We start from the raw sequence: 16,130 nt of genomic DNA, 5'->3' as shown, positions 1-16,130 counted from the left end.
TGCTCTTTGCACTGACATGTCATCTATAGCCTGTAGGAATACACAAAATGTGGCGAAAACATGTGTTCCAGTTACTTAATTTGCTGAAGAAAATTGAACACATAAAGTAGCAAAATATTTCTCATAAATTATTACTTTTGAACACCATTTTGACACTCAGTCAAAGATTTATTTCCTTGAAAAAAGGTAGGGGCGCCCTTATTAGGGCAGGCGCCCTTATTAGGTCAAATACGGTAATTTGGCATCTGGTGTAATGTCTGTAAGATATCGTATACTAAATTGCATTTCCATAATTCGAACGTGCATTTTATGCATATCCCCGTGTTTCATAGATGTTGTATTGAATAACGTTATAGATGCACATTTAACGCAATCGTCTTGAAATTTCTAAGAAAATAAAGTTTGGTGTGTAGTTTGATGCATTTCATACATACAATTATACACTGAAGGCATCCATAAAGGTTGGGAAAAACCATCTTTCTGCTATACCTGAACATGTCCCTTAAAGTCTCGAAAAAATAATTTCAGTATGTGGGTTTCGAAGAACTCCAAAGAACTTTTTATCGATCTTTAACACAAGCTCCTAAAAACTTCACTTCTAATAAACACTTGTCTTTTGCTGCCGTAATTCCTCCCTAACGGAACGTATACATTAAATTTGTTCACTTATCATGAGAGCTTTCTTTTCCAAGATTTAAAAGGCAAATGGCGTTCTGAAACACAATGGAGAAATTGAGTTACAATGTCGTTCACAGTTCGGTAATATATTTTAGTTTCATGACTTGCACATCTTTTGCATAGTATTGAACATGATTCTAGCTTCATGTATCAGTTTTTTGTTTTTTTTGGGGTTTTTTTTTCTTGTCTTTTTTTTTCTTCAGAAATATCAGTATTCATTGCTTCCCTGACAGACTGATGGACTGACTACAGACGAAAGGCGATTTGAAAATCAAATGGGCCAATGGAAAAAAAAAATCTAAAACTATTGGTTTTATCAAAAAGATATTTATTGATGCTTCGATCTGGCAAATCATTCAAAATACCCAAGATATAATTAAAAGATTTGTTTTAATCTTAGATAAATTGTGTGACAAAAATGTATTAATACACAAAAATTACCGGATTAAACTTCAATATTTCCTAACATTGCTTTGAAGAGAACAAAATAATCACATACACAATTTCAATAAATAGTCCTATTCATATCTCCTGGATATAAATAGTTTAATACAGCAGTATCCTAAATTCCTAATAACATAAAACAAAGGAATTATCTTTGGAGACACCTTACAGTCAAAACCTCCTTTCAAACTTGAACACAATTTATCCAAAATCTATGTTAATATGTTTAAGTGACTTCATCCTTCTGACCAAGACAACAGGCCGTTTCAGTCACACATTGATATAAATACATTATACTAGTGGTACTTTTCTACTGCAAATGAAAAAAAAAATAACATCCAACAGATGATAAACAAGACAGTTAACAATGCACCATAGCTTCCCCTTGCTTTCAGCATGTTACCCAAATTGCTACAAAGATTGTAGATCATACAGGAAATCACTTGTGCTACCTTGTTTTCTCTTTTTCAGTTTAGAACACATAATTATACAGTAATAACATATTATATTAAACTTATCAAGATGTTTGGGAAAGACTGGTGTGTTATTTCACTTTCTGAAGAAAAGTTTGAATTTGAAGAAATTGTTTTTAGAAAGTAGACACAAAACCCGAAAACAATCATGAATTGACATACACTGCTAAACTACAATAGGAAATATTGAGAAATTGATAGAAGAACTATTAAATGAAACATTTTCCAGTTATACTGCAATATGGGTAAGCATACTCATCGGGGCAGTGTCATGCTATGTCTAAATAGCATCATATTACAAATTAAGCTGTGCTTGCTTTTTCCATTTTCAAATAAATTCTACTAATAATAACAGAAAAAGATTTTTTTGACTTAAGTTTTAGCGAATAAATAAGTCATTTATCATACAAAGGTACTCCATCTACCATCATGCTGCAATCACAAACACATCTTGATTTATTTTCAGGTACACCTTTACCAAGTTCCAAACTATGGAATCAGTTACAAAGTCGGTGAAATATGGGGTTAACAAAATATACGGAACCAAATGGTAATTTTTTTTTATATTTGTTCTTTTCTTTTGACTATTGTAGATTTTATTCCTTTCTTTTGACTATTGTAGATTTTATGAGGTTAGCTATTAATATAGCTTTTTCAATAGCAAATGCAGAAAAAATTATAATCATGTGCGTATTTGGATACATGTAGCTATTGAAAGCTATTTACAAGGAAAACCACTCAAAAGCTTTCCAAAATGATACATATCTAACATAATTATACAATTTGTATAGCAAATTAATAATATTCTGATGTCAATATTCCAAGTCTAGATAAGGTTAAATTCTGTACTTCCTTCAGTGTACAGTATATCACACAACCTACAACCCCTTCCAGATATTTAGGGAAAGTGGCTTTCTCCTCCAATGAACGCCACACAGAGAGTGCTGTTTGTACCATACATGATACTAGGTATCTCACAATACAAGTTATATTGAACGACAACAAAACAATTCAAAATATACATTCCATTTCTCAATATGCAGACAATATCACATGGTTATAAAGACAGATGTCAATACCATATCATCACCGATTCTTATAAAATCTATCTCATACCACAATTAGGCAATATATTCAAAATACAAAAACGTTTTAATTTCTCTTCTACAATGGATATGTGTCATATACCAGCAAGAGGGCGTGTCACACAGCTGCATAGTAATCACATGACTTGCTGGTCATCACAAAACATAGCTTTCACCAAGCTAATATACAAAGTATACTATTGTACACAATGTTGTTCCACTCCGCAGTAAAGCACTTTACACTTGGCTTACAAATTTATTTCAACAATATCCTCACCTTAAGTTCAGTAGCCAAGCATTGTCATATTTTTGTTTTAATTCTAGATATTCATGTCACATCAATGGAATTATAGGATATTGATATTACATTAGTAGAAATTTCATATCCTTTGAAGATATCCATCTTATAAAACTTTCAAATATACTCAATGAAATTTTCCTTCAACACAGTTTAAATGTACAAAAAAAAGAACCTATTGATATTGCTCAGGTACATGTTTATCAGATCATGTTAATATAAGTACCATTAAGGGGAAACATTCATGTTAAAGTCATACATGTTAAAAGTTACAATATATACACTGCTTGTAATGCCAGCACTAATTGCTAGTTTAAGTTAATCAATAGTTTCAGGTTTCAATGCATAAATCAGAATACTGGTTTTGACAGACTTACAGCACCAGTGCTAAACTACCCCATTTATAATAGTGACACATGTGTAACACATGTAAAAAGGTACAAGTCTAGTCATTATACTTAAACAAACTATACATTCTGATGCTTGGGTTTGCTACTCCATAGCTGGATCAAAGATCACTCTCACACTGTAACCCGAGTCGATGACCTTGACCATAAGAGTACATCATGTGCTCTATTCCACACATATCATGGAATGGGTAGGGACAACTGGAATATGTTTGACTTACTTACAGAACATTTCGTAAAATCATTGATCTTACCATCAAATAAACAAATTTCACTTTACATATGATTTTTTTACTACTTTGAGAACAAAAACATTAAAATAATGGCAATGTACAGAAAGTTATAGTCTTATAATATCAATAACATAAATACAATATACTGATGGCATAAGTATATGAAATCATATATGGATTTCTTAAAATTAACATACTTTTAATATGACAGATATATTTCAAGCACAATAAGAATACCATGTTTAATTTCAAATACACAAAGAGAACATTCACTGTTAATTTTATTAGCGAAGCATATAAATAACCGTATATAGATGTCTAACTTCAATGATTTCATGTGCATGTATACATATTGCCAAAACCAAAAAAATAATAGTTTATTCAATTATTCTACTTTTATTAACGGAAACGTTTAAATGAAGTAATGAAATCAGCTGATAAGGATCAATTAACAGTCAATCAGAAATCAGCTGATAAGGATCAATTAACAGTCAATCAAGTTTTTCGTCTTTACTATCAAAAATCAGTGTCTTATCTTCATGCCTAGCAGGCATGTCTATAGTTTGAACATGCTCAAAAACTGCTAATATCTGAAATGTCGGAATGAAAAAACTGGCTGTAAAAAAGGTATGTTATTTTCAGACATTCTGTTTAAGACCTATCTTTGCTTGACTTCAAATATGATTACTAAGAGGATTGAAAGCAGTGTGAACAGCTGGTCTATACAATTCACAGCCAATTTGAGCTTCATCATGTTCAATGAAAAAACAAAGGATTCTCAAATAATGATAGATACTATTAATTATGAAGATAAAATAAAACCAAACAAACCCGATTAATATTGTACTTAGTCAGATAAAACTTTGATCTCACCACTGGCCATTTCATCACTAATTTGTTGTACGTTTCAGCATAAAGGGAAACAACTATTACAGACCTACAAAAACGTCATTCAGTACACAATATAGATTTTATAAGTGTCGAGCATGTTTATAATCAAAGCATTATAAGAACACATATACAGTTAGATTACATTTTTGCCAGCGAGTTATTTATAATATCAATATTTTTCTATAACATGGAGAATAAACTTGAAATATGTCCAACATCTACTTGTGCCCGATATTCTGAAAAAAGGTTTATATTAGAAGCACAGCTATCACTTATTCGTGACAGAAATGATACAAGTTTGGAAAGCAAATTACAATTGCATAAACATTTGATGTTACATCAAAGTAAAAAGAGGTTTTTTTTGTGTTGGTGCCCGTTTCTTTCAAAAACAGTTTTAATTTTAGTTTCAGAAATTGTGATATACCCTGTATACATTCTCTAAAGACATGTTGATATATGTAGACCTTATCTGGCACCACAGATAGCACTGATTTATTGAGCACATATATACAGATGAACAGAGGACACAATTCCCTCAATTTGATTTTCCTTTGTTACCAATGACTCTGATGAAAAAAAATTGTATTCCTACCTTCTATTTACACACTCTGGCAGCGATGTATATTATAATATGTGTGGTTGATTCAAGACTCTTAACCTCTGTAATAAACAGCAGTTGTGGTGATATAAATATTTGCTTAATGCTGGAAGCAGTTACTTTAGCTGAAAAAATCACAACACAGTGTGACACCAGACACCATGCTATTAATGATGCTTTCATGGCAAAAAACATGAAAGTTTTGGTAGGAATAAATCACAAGGCTTATGGTTTTTGTTAAACTTTAAAATGTGAATGCTAAAATCAAGTTACATCAACATGATAAATAGCCAATTGATAGAAATATATCTAAACTAGTAGAATAACTTATTTTGATTATTTAACAATCAGCATGATAAATGATACTTTATACTGTATAAAACAAAACATTATCTGCTAATTTGCTACAAGTTTATAAGGTATTTATCAAATTGATCATCTCTTCCCTTTGATTAGTTTGAGCAAGTATTTGTGAAAGCAGTGCATAAGCCCTGTTGAACAAGTGATGCGGGGTGATAGTCTTGCAGTACAGGCTCTCTCATGGAATACATTCGAGTCTTGTCCTACATCATCTACCATGGGTTGTGTTATCTCTAATAACCCAGGATCCTTACTCTGCATCCCCCTCAGGTGGGATTTGGACCCCGGGGTAGGGCTCTGAGGGGGAGGGTTGGGGAGGAATGACATTGATGCTTCCATCTTGCAGGTGCTGCTGTTGCACCAAGCCCTGGTCTTGGAGTGTGTCTGCAGCGGCTGCGGCCAGATTGGTGATTGACTTGCTTTTGACACACTGAAAATCCACATGTCGACTTCTAGCTTCTTCCTTCTCCCAGGACATTCGAATGAATGGGCGCTGGACATAGTTGTATATCACTGAAATATCAATTGAGATTCTGTAAAACAGTTAAAATACATACTGGTTTGAAATTTCAAAACACCATAGACATGTCCATCTTTTATTAAAAGCCCACATTAAGTATCAACACAGGTACTGGATACACTATAAGGTATTTTAAAGAAAATATTTGAATGACTATAATGTATCATGTTATACTGAATCAAGTAGACTTTTACATCAGATCAATACTTTATATTCTCCTATTTAAGGTAGAACTGGCCAGATTTACACCAAAACACTACAAAGTTACATTGTACATTGTTTAAGTGTAAATTTTGAAGCAGATCTGTTTAATGCATAGCTCAACATTTAACAGAGAAATGTTGAGAAACTTGAATTTTTGTAAGTATATCTTGCTCCAACTTCAATGGAAATGGAGCAAAATTTAACTGCACTGCATTGAGGATGGACAACAGACCTTTCATGCAAAATATCAAAATCGTACCACTATCAATGAATGCATGGAATTATTAACCGAATTGATGATGGATTGAAAAGATAAATGTGTGGAATGGGTGTTATTCCTCAGACCTTATTGTGGCAAGGACATAATGAAAACCTTTGGCAAGGACATAATAAAAACTTTTTCATTCTTACCCTCTGGTCTTCCACCTGGTCGCTTCCTAACTTTCTCCTTGTAGGTAGGGTACCCTGAAAACCAACATCATCAGTGATAACGAACATTTTAAAGAAGACACGACAACTTTGTACACAACAAGCAGAACATGACATTTCAGAGGCTTTTATATCCTTAATAATCAAAAGCTTCTAATTTCCCCTAAATTCAATGACGAGAGTTCCTTAGAATGATTTTACCAGAACAATCACTTAATACATGCATTTTAAATACACTGACTTTAATTTTTCAATACATTATTAATTCACTCACTTCATTCATTCATTCACAAACATTTACTTAATACTTAATTTTAAAAATAATAAAGAGTTATATCAATTCCAAATTTAATATCATCAATTCCACTACAAGACATGTGCATTTTAAATCTCTTTGAAGTAACTAAAGTACATCATTGTAGTAAGAACAAAGGTTTAAATCTGTAACACACCTTCAATGCCGAGTCGTATCTTTTTCAGGCCTCGCTCTTTCAGAACCTGCTTTGCAACATCTCTGTTTTCTATATATTTGAAAAACCTATACATGGAAGTACTGTAGATAACTGTAAAAAATATGAATATAATGTTTAATAAAATAAATCCAGAGAAAATCAAATCTAAAACGAAATTATAGATGATTTTTATCATTTATCAGTTTGTAATCAATCTTGACCATTCTTTGTTAGTAATTTATCTGAAAGATTACTGAATACAACCAAATGCAATAATTAAAATTTCAAATGTACAGTGTCTGTATTTTCATTAAAAACTGATTTCTGACAACAACTTTTTCTTGACTTTAAATCAAGTACTTTTCACGAGATCTTACTAAAGAAATACAATATAACACAATACACTTTTCAAGATGAATCATCTTAAAAAACTGAGTGAAAAGTCAATAAAATACTGACATTTTTTTGTGTGTTAACAATTAACAAATCACTTCATTGCCCATTTCCAAAGTTATCCACTGTGGTATAATAGATATATTAAACAAAACCAATGTTACAGTATTAATTGTTGGAACTTTTCTCTGCATCACGTACAATTACTTGTCAAAAGGGAGACAGGATTAATATTAGTCAATTTGTATTAGCTAAAATTTACCAATGAATTTGACATGTATCAAATTATTCCTCGAAGCCATTACCTTCAAGATTTCCCTATTAGATGTCATTTAAAATTACACTCAGACTAATAGAAAAACATGTCTTATCCTGGTCAGGGATATCCACAATTTTACCAGTGTGAGATGTTTTTACTTCAACCAAGGTTTGAAAAAAGCTATTTTGTCCTTTTTGCATGTTCTCAAATATTGCATGCCAACAGTATCATGTTGTCAGAACAACAATTCAATGATGTCACGTCTACAATACATTGACATCACATTGACACTTCAATCATACCATGGCAACATTGTTTTGCATTGATGTAACATCAATAGGGTAAGAGAAAAATAACCATTCACCCACTTGGGAGAGAGACAGGGGGATCTCATCTCTGGGGGTGAGATTCTTAAGCTTCTAAACACTTGGCAACATAAGAATTTTCCCCCTCGGGTTGAGATCCCTCATCTCATCCCCAAGGGGGTGAAAGATTCTACAAGTCTTTAATATATGAAGTACTTACTTTGTGTGTATTCCTCTCCCATCTGTGGAGGGTATTCCTCATCCCAATCCACAACATCATCCTCCACTAGAACTACTATGTGGCATTCTCTATCACCTGTCTGTAGAGGATAAACAACATTTAAACATCTTTCATAAACTATTTCTTTCTCTGTTGAAAAAAGGCTTCTATATATTAGTTATCTGTTAGAGTTAGACTGTTGGTTCAATTCTTCAAATTTATTGAAGCATTTAAGTTGGAAGTTATGGGCTGATGAATGCCAACTGGACAAGGCAAATTACATGAAGCGTGCAAGCGCTTCATGTTGGATTTGTCTTTGTCGAGTTGGCATTCATCAGCCCATATCATAACTTCTAACTGAACACAGTTATATGCTAATATTTACATTTGACCACGATTTTCAAAGACTATATCCAGGATTTTTGCTCCTACCATGAATGAACAAATTATTATCATCAAAGATGGAACAGCATTTTTAACAGCCATCTTTCATTACTGCCAAAGAGAATCTCATTTTTCTTGCAGTTTTTATACTAAATATGTTTAAATATTTGATGGATGTTGTATCTCTGGAAAAAGGGCCTCCCATCTGTCTCACATGGATAATTTTGAAACAGCCCTAAATTTCCATTACATATATATGTCCCCACTGGCCTTGTTTATATCAATACATATTTCATAAACTTAAGATACAAGTAAATCTTTAATAATAACAAGCTGTCCTTTATCAACTATTATGTTATTTCAATCCAAGATAAACAATAGACCTCACATTGCTCTCTTGAATTTCCACATTCTTAAATAAAGTCTTTGCTTCCTACCGGTGGTTGTTGCCACATGTGTGTCTTCTAAAGCAGCAACCTCCCCTCTACCCATAGTAGAACGTAAATGGATTTTAGGGGAGGAGGCTTATTGCCAAGCAAGGGCTTATTGTCAGTTGCTTTTTTTTCTTGAGGTTTTAAGGAAATGTATATCTTATGATATGATGGAAGACAATTATTTCAATTATTTGTGCTCATCTTGTCAAAATTTGATAAATTGATAAAATATACTTGTCTATCTTTATATATTTTTTAGCAAACTTATGTTAATAACAATAATTTATAGCTAATGCTGAGTTTACACAGCAAGTTAATAGTAATATCAAGGTAACTACACATGACCATGGGATTTAAAGACATCATGCTATGTAACTTTATTACCTGTGCAGAATGAACCATTTGTGGCATGATCATCTCCTCCAAGAAAATATCAAACTGCTGTCGAGCTCCTTCATTGGACAGCTCATGTAAAAATCCTCCTGCGATGAAAGCAAATGACTTATTATTTCATCCATTGGAGTTTAACCTGTCTCAAGACCTTCCCCGACTGGCATGTACTGTAAGTTTATCATTGAATGTAGTGCAAAAATAAATTCCTAGCAATTATTTATAACATGAACTGTAAATGTTTTGTATAAACACAAATGTAAAGATGTGTCCTCTAATTACTGCGAAATGTTTACAATGCGGTGTTGCAGGAGTAAACATGAATTACTTTCCAACTGGGTCCAATGTGAAATATTAGCCCCACAAAATTAAACTGTATCTAATATGGGAGTAACATATCTTTGCAGTCATATTGATATGAGTGTTTAAAAAATTTATTCAATATATTTATGTACATGTATATGTATTTTCAATGTATACTTCGATCTACATTAAATTTTGAATTCTTTGCATAAATTTTATCTATTACTTTTCTCTTGTCACTTTCATTGAAGTGCTGAAGAAAAGTACAGTTGAAATCTTCCAAAAGATAACTTTATATGAATGTTAAACTTCAAAAGTCCTGATTATTTGGGCTGGTGAATATTAAAACATTCCAAAATATGACTTACTAAGGTTTTGACATTTGATAGTTCCTGGCTCAAATGGAATCAGGAGATAGTCACAAGCTTCCCTCAGATCCTGAACAGTCACACTTGGGGGACATCTAACACAGCCGGTTTTGTAGTAATCCTGAAGTCAGTCCACAGATTCATAAGCAGTTGTCCAAACAGATGGACGGACAGACATGTATACATGGTCTATATGAAAATATCACAAACACATATAACATGATATAAAATATCAATTTTCATGCAAAACAATTAGGATTCCAAAAGACAATCTTACCAGAATTGACCGGAAAACAGTTGCAGATATTCCTTCTGCTACCTCATATTCACCTCTCTCATTTGGGCGAGTAATATTGTTCTCCAAAGAAGAAGTGAACATTCTGAAAACAAAATGAAACCAAATTAACCATGTATGATTCAACTGCTCAGCACATATTGATGAAATTAACATTGCCATGAATTTTATTCTTCCATGTATATACTTCATATTGCAGCAGATTTAACGTATATAACCCTGCAACACATCATGTCAAGTTATTAACATAAATAACTTGTGTGTTTAAAAGGCAGTAGAACCTCACTTGTCATTGTCTGATACACAACAGTATGTACTATATTGTTTCCTGTCATGGAGTTTACATAGTATATATATAATGCTCAGATTTTCAACTTTCAACACATAACTGGCTTCAAAAATGCCCATAAAAACATAACAAAATTTACATTAGAGAACAGATATAAATAACAGCAAAGTGAGTGAGGCTCAGATAAATACAGAGCGTCTATTAAAGACAGACCACAAGTCAAATATGCAGCAAAATTCAATTAGACATACAACTTTTGCAACGTTGCATCAAGCTGATGCTTCACATTTGGACCATCAGTATATATCAGGCCTATGTATACCTTGTTCAGACTAAATAAACAAGTTATATTGGCTAAGTCTGGTGACATTAATATTAAAATACCCCTACATCAATTAAAAGAGCCACTCAACTGTAACAAAGTCTGACTGCTACTTAGGGGCCAGGTGTTAAACGTTGTCACTCAACCTACCTGCAGTGGCCAAACTACATTGTTTTCAGAAATCATATCATAATCATTGTAATAATCAAGGTAAAGCTGCATTATAAATATTATAAGAACAAATAAATGTCTAAACCATCTTCATGGTAATTTGCAGTCAAGTCTGCTCCAAAAATAAATTGTAAGTAGGCCTAGTCTGATGCATGTGAAACATTAATGGCAGCTATATTGATGTTGATAATTTGAAGAACCTCATGTGAACAGTGCAGCGACGACATTTGGCAGGATGGGAAGCATTAATCTTCCATGTTATTTCATTTTGACTTTTAACAGTCCTGATATAAATTTCCCCCAAAAATGTTTACGATATACATCCAGACAACCTTTGATTATATGTAATACCTTCCTAGCATAGTGTTGGGATGTTTCCTCAGTAAATCTGGATCTACAACAAAGCGTGTTTCGTCCACCACCAGTGTCAGTCGTTCTCCTGACACACGTGGACTGTTGTTTCCTGGGTTCATCATACCAGCTCCCTGGGCCTCACTCATGTCAGGTGGGAAGGAAAAATTGGATGGGTCATTTCTGTATGATTGGAAGTAGTTGACTTGTCTGGCAGGCTGGGTATGGCATGCAACCCCTTGGTACACCCGGTGCCTTGCACCGACAGCGTTAGAGGGGAGAGATGGCCGACTTGTCATGACGAATTCCTCATCACCTGTACTCAAGTGGTGAACGTCTCCGTCTTCGTTACTACTAGTATTTTCCAAACTTAGAGTTCTGGCACGGTTAACAAGGCATGGTTTAGATTTTGGGGCCCCAAGAGAGCTGAAAAAGTATTTCAAAAGATCATAAGTATAATTAATCGCAAAATACTTAACTACATGATAAACATTTCCAGGTATATCATGCATGTTCTTCAGCTTGGAAAGTTTCAATAATATGAATAGACTTTGGTATATACACAACCAGTGTGTGATTTGAGCTAATGTTTTAGTGACTACTCTCTCATCTTCATCAGACAAATGAACCATAAATTCAAACTGCATTATAACTTTGGTATATTATTTGCTAGAAATTGAAATCAAATCAACAGGTTTTCCTGTCTACACTATATAATCTATCTGCACTGAGATGGCAAACAGTATACAAGTCAATTCAGCTACTATGTGTAAAGGTTGATTCAGCTACGCTTTAGTTTATTACCGGGTCATAGATGTGCAAGAGTCTAAGGGCCCTCTTGTTCCGTTTCAGACACAAATCTTGCACATCTATAACCAGTTTATAAACAAAAAGTCTATTGATATTTCCAGGTATGTATAATCCTATCATGATAGCCTGAGAATTTCTTATTTTACTGATTATATATATCTCATGATAACTGAATTTTGAGATGAGTTAAATGTATTTAATTACCTATATATTCACAACATTACATTTAATATCAATTTATGAATAAGTTAAATATCAGAGTACAATTAATGAGGAATACCTTAAAAACCAGAATTTAGTTACCTGGTACGTTTAATACAGGTTTTCTTCCTGTCGTCCGTCTCGGAGTAATAATCAGTATCACTATCAGTGTTGCTGTCGTAATTGTGTCTGTTTTGATGTCGGTGTCGACGGTAAGCCATCCCACTATATGACGGGGATGACTACCAAGTATGCTCCATATCTGTGCAACTGATCAGTGTGTTATCTGTGGACAAAGAAATCAAAGAGTTATACTGCATGATATTGCGCATGCTCATAAATTGGTTTAAAAAATTCAGACAAGCATAAAGTGAGGGCCTACACGAACGAAATAGAACATCAATATGGGACTAAATGGGTGTTTTATGCTAAATAAATATCTCATTTATCCATAAATATAAGGTTGGTGTTATGTCATGTCTGATTTTACTTTATCTGCACCAAAATCTATCTTAGCAACACCAAAGGATGTTTGAGAATTCCATGTTTTCATATAGTAGTGCACATGGTGTCTGGGCCATAGAAAAATCAGGCTAGGCTAGTCAACAGGTACATGTAGATCTGGAATGAAGTGTTTGGTAAGAGTAGCAATGTAAAAATCTGGTCTGTTGTACACATGTTTTTTTGTTGTTTTTTTTTTTGGGGGGGGGGGGGGGGGGGGGGGTTATAAAAATAAAACTATTATGCTGAGCTTGAATAATGTAGGTTGTGTGTCATTTTGTATAACATGGACTATAACAGCAATAATGTAGCCTTACAAAGAGACATTTACTTTCATATATTTTCTTGGTAAGAATTTAATAAAAATAAAACTATTATGCTGAGCTTGAATAATGTAGGTTGTGTGGCATTTTGTATAACATGGACTATAACAGCAATAATGTAGCCTTACAAAGAGACATTTACTTTCATATATTTTCTTGGTAAGAATTTAATGACTCAATGAGTCCCATTATGTCTGAAATTAATTCATACAGTGATATTGCTGATCACTGAATTACAAACCAATTAGTTTAAAACTTAATTAACATGATATTTTTGTCATACAATATAAAAATAACGTTAAATGCATACAGTACATTGCAGTACGTTATATAGATCTATATATGAGTAATTATTTTTGTTAGAAATCTAAACCCCTGTTGTGTACTTTAAATGTTTCTTTTGAATAGCTTTGTTTTAAATTGTTTAGAATGATTGTTAGTGTCTGGGGCTACGTTGGAAATAATCTTATGTTTAACATATTCACAAATTAAACTTATATGTCATATAAACTCACGACCGTAACTTCAGAAAACCCTACAGCATCATCTTTTTCCCGGATGTAACAATTGAAACAGTTTCAGATAGTGATGAACCGCAAAATCAAATTAAATATTGTGTCAAATTATCAACATCTCCCAAAACAAACTCAATCAAATTGATGTCAATACTTACAGATTTACATTTAAAAGCAACACAATGCAAAATATTGACAGCAAGTGCTGCCATTAAAGTTGGAATTGTGGGTAATTGCAGTAATCAAGGGAGGTAATATAGCGATTGACCAGGCGGCACACTACTATTTGATAGCACGAGAGAATATAATGAATTCAAGAGACTTTATTTTACGTCGAATATACACAACGGAGTAACATAAGTCGAAAGAGCTTGTATTTCGACATAAATCAAAACAGATATTTAAACAACAACATAAATATATCACAGCACTAGTTGAGTGGAACAAATTACCACCAGCCTAGATGACATATGGTCTCATGCCCCACCACAAACTCATTTAAATCAGCTATCTACCGTCATTTTACCATCGCCAAGTAGAGCCTTTAAACTGTTAGAGTTGGTCAGTACCATATAGATGTAGATATTGATAGTTGCAATCACAAATTCCAATATAACATCACAGATTTATGGATTAAGAAAGCAAGATCTAAGAATGAACATCAGTGTAACATATATACTGTGTTACCAGAGACGTATACTGGTGTTACTAAAGTAGAAATTAAAACACTATATAGACATACATGTATATGCTAATGTAGGAAAAAGTAAAAAAAATCCAAAATATACACACTGATATAACGGTTTACATTAAAACAACGCTTGATAGTAATTAAAATAAATGAAATTAAACTGATACCAGTGGTATGTGTACTGTGTAATACAGAGGTACAAATACATAATCTTGTATACCAAGCAAAAACTGGTTGAACAATAAACATATTTCAAAGTTTATCAAAATCGTAAACAACCTGATGGTGCTTATGGTTGGCAATTGGATTATGATTCGTGTTCTGATTGATGGAGCAAAGACTCTGCCTAAATAATTTCGATTCATACAACAGATACATGAAACTACTGTGCTGTTGACTCTATACATTTTTACGTGGATATAGTTCTTTAGTTAAACACAGTTATATTTTAACAGAGGTAGATATATTATATCAACGACCTATTCATTAGGTTTGAATCGGAATAGTAGTACATAAACCACGGACATAATTATGATGTCCATATCGATACATTACTGCACAATTATTGTTTACTAGATGTGTTGTTAGAACGTTTTGGTCTGTGATCTTTTGGGTGAATTATGTCAGGTCCTGAAGACTTGTTTGAGTTTAATTTCTTCGTGAATTTTACTGCAAGTTCTTGAGTGACTTGCAGGGGCGTAGCGGGGCCTTTGATTAAGTGGATTCACGAGCGCCGTAGGCGCGAGTTCGAAAGTTTTGGAAAGTTTTGAAGTCTTGGAAATATTAAAATTGAGTTCGAACAAAGTCGATGACCCGGCTTTTCCCCCAGTAAACTTTAATTTTCATTTCTGTTCCCGATGTGTCAGTGTCAGTGTCAGTGTCTACTATGTATACAAGATGCATTTGACTTCATATTGACACAATAAAATTGAGTGGATTCACCTGCGTACCTACATGTACGTATAGGCAGATACGCGCCTGACTTGGATGTACTTATACTTGAAAGAAATAATTATCATCGCCAGAGCTCAAATGCGTGTTTAAAAAAAAAAACCAGATAAAATGCGAAATTGAAGATAAAATGTTAAAATAGAGTTTTGAAATCAAAATAGTAATAACGTAAAATGAAGCACTAAAATTGTGAGAAATAAAACAGTAATGACAAATAATGAGAAGTTGCAATTAGAAAAGTAAAAAAGTAAGAAATCAGGATGAAAATATTATGTTTGACTTATGTCCCTTTTGACCCTCCATAGTTTTCATCTGCGGTTTCTCTTGTGTGAGAACCGCCCGGTTTCTCCACATTGGTCATGCTTGTTCTGGTGCACTACCGACTGCAATTGATTTCTTTGCTGCAATGTCGAGATAAGATTTCCTTACTTGTTCTGTTTTAGGAAGTCTTATTCACGGGAATTCTGTCGTCCAAACGATATATAGAATCCTACACGATATATCGTATTTAGAATATAATCAGATCTGCAGCTTTCCCATTCTTCATATTCCTTAGTTCCAAGACTTTCTCATAAGCTGACT

At 33.2% G+C, this 16,130-nt stretch overlaps 1 protein-coding gene across 1 annotated transcript; it reads right to left on the bottom strand.

The window, feature by feature from the left end:
* Positions 1-985: 985 nt before the first annotated feature.
* On the bottom strand, positions 986-14,143 carry LOC117327666 (BTB/POZ domain-containing protein 10-like). The gene is made up of 10 exons (XM_033884745.1): positions 14,065-14,143; positions 12,670-12,853; positions 11,557-11,982; positions 10,406-10,508; positions 10,129-10,249; positions 9,452-9,549; positions 8,250-8,349; positions 7,073-7,183; positions 6,603-6,656; positions 986-5,980 (listed from the first exon to the last, which is right to left on the bottom strand). The coding sequence occupies exons 2-10, from the start codon at positions 12,786-12,788 to the stop codon at positions 5,718-5,720; spliced, it is 1,395 nt and encodes a 464-aa protein (XP_033740636.1). The 5' UTR covers positions 12,789-12,853; positions 14,065-14,143; the 3' UTR covers positions 986-5,717.
* Positions 14,144-16,130: the final 1,987 nt, after the last annotated feature.

Source organism: Pecten maximus, chromosome 5, assembly GCF_902652985.1.
Source record: "Pecten maximus chromosome 5, xPecMax1.1, whole genome shotgun sequence".
NCBI lineage: Eukaryota > Metazoa > Mollusca > Bivalvia > Pectinida > Pectinidae > Pecten > Pecten maximus.
Note: the sequence above shows the minus strand (reverse complement) of the source record. Positions and strands in the feature narration are given on the sequence as shown.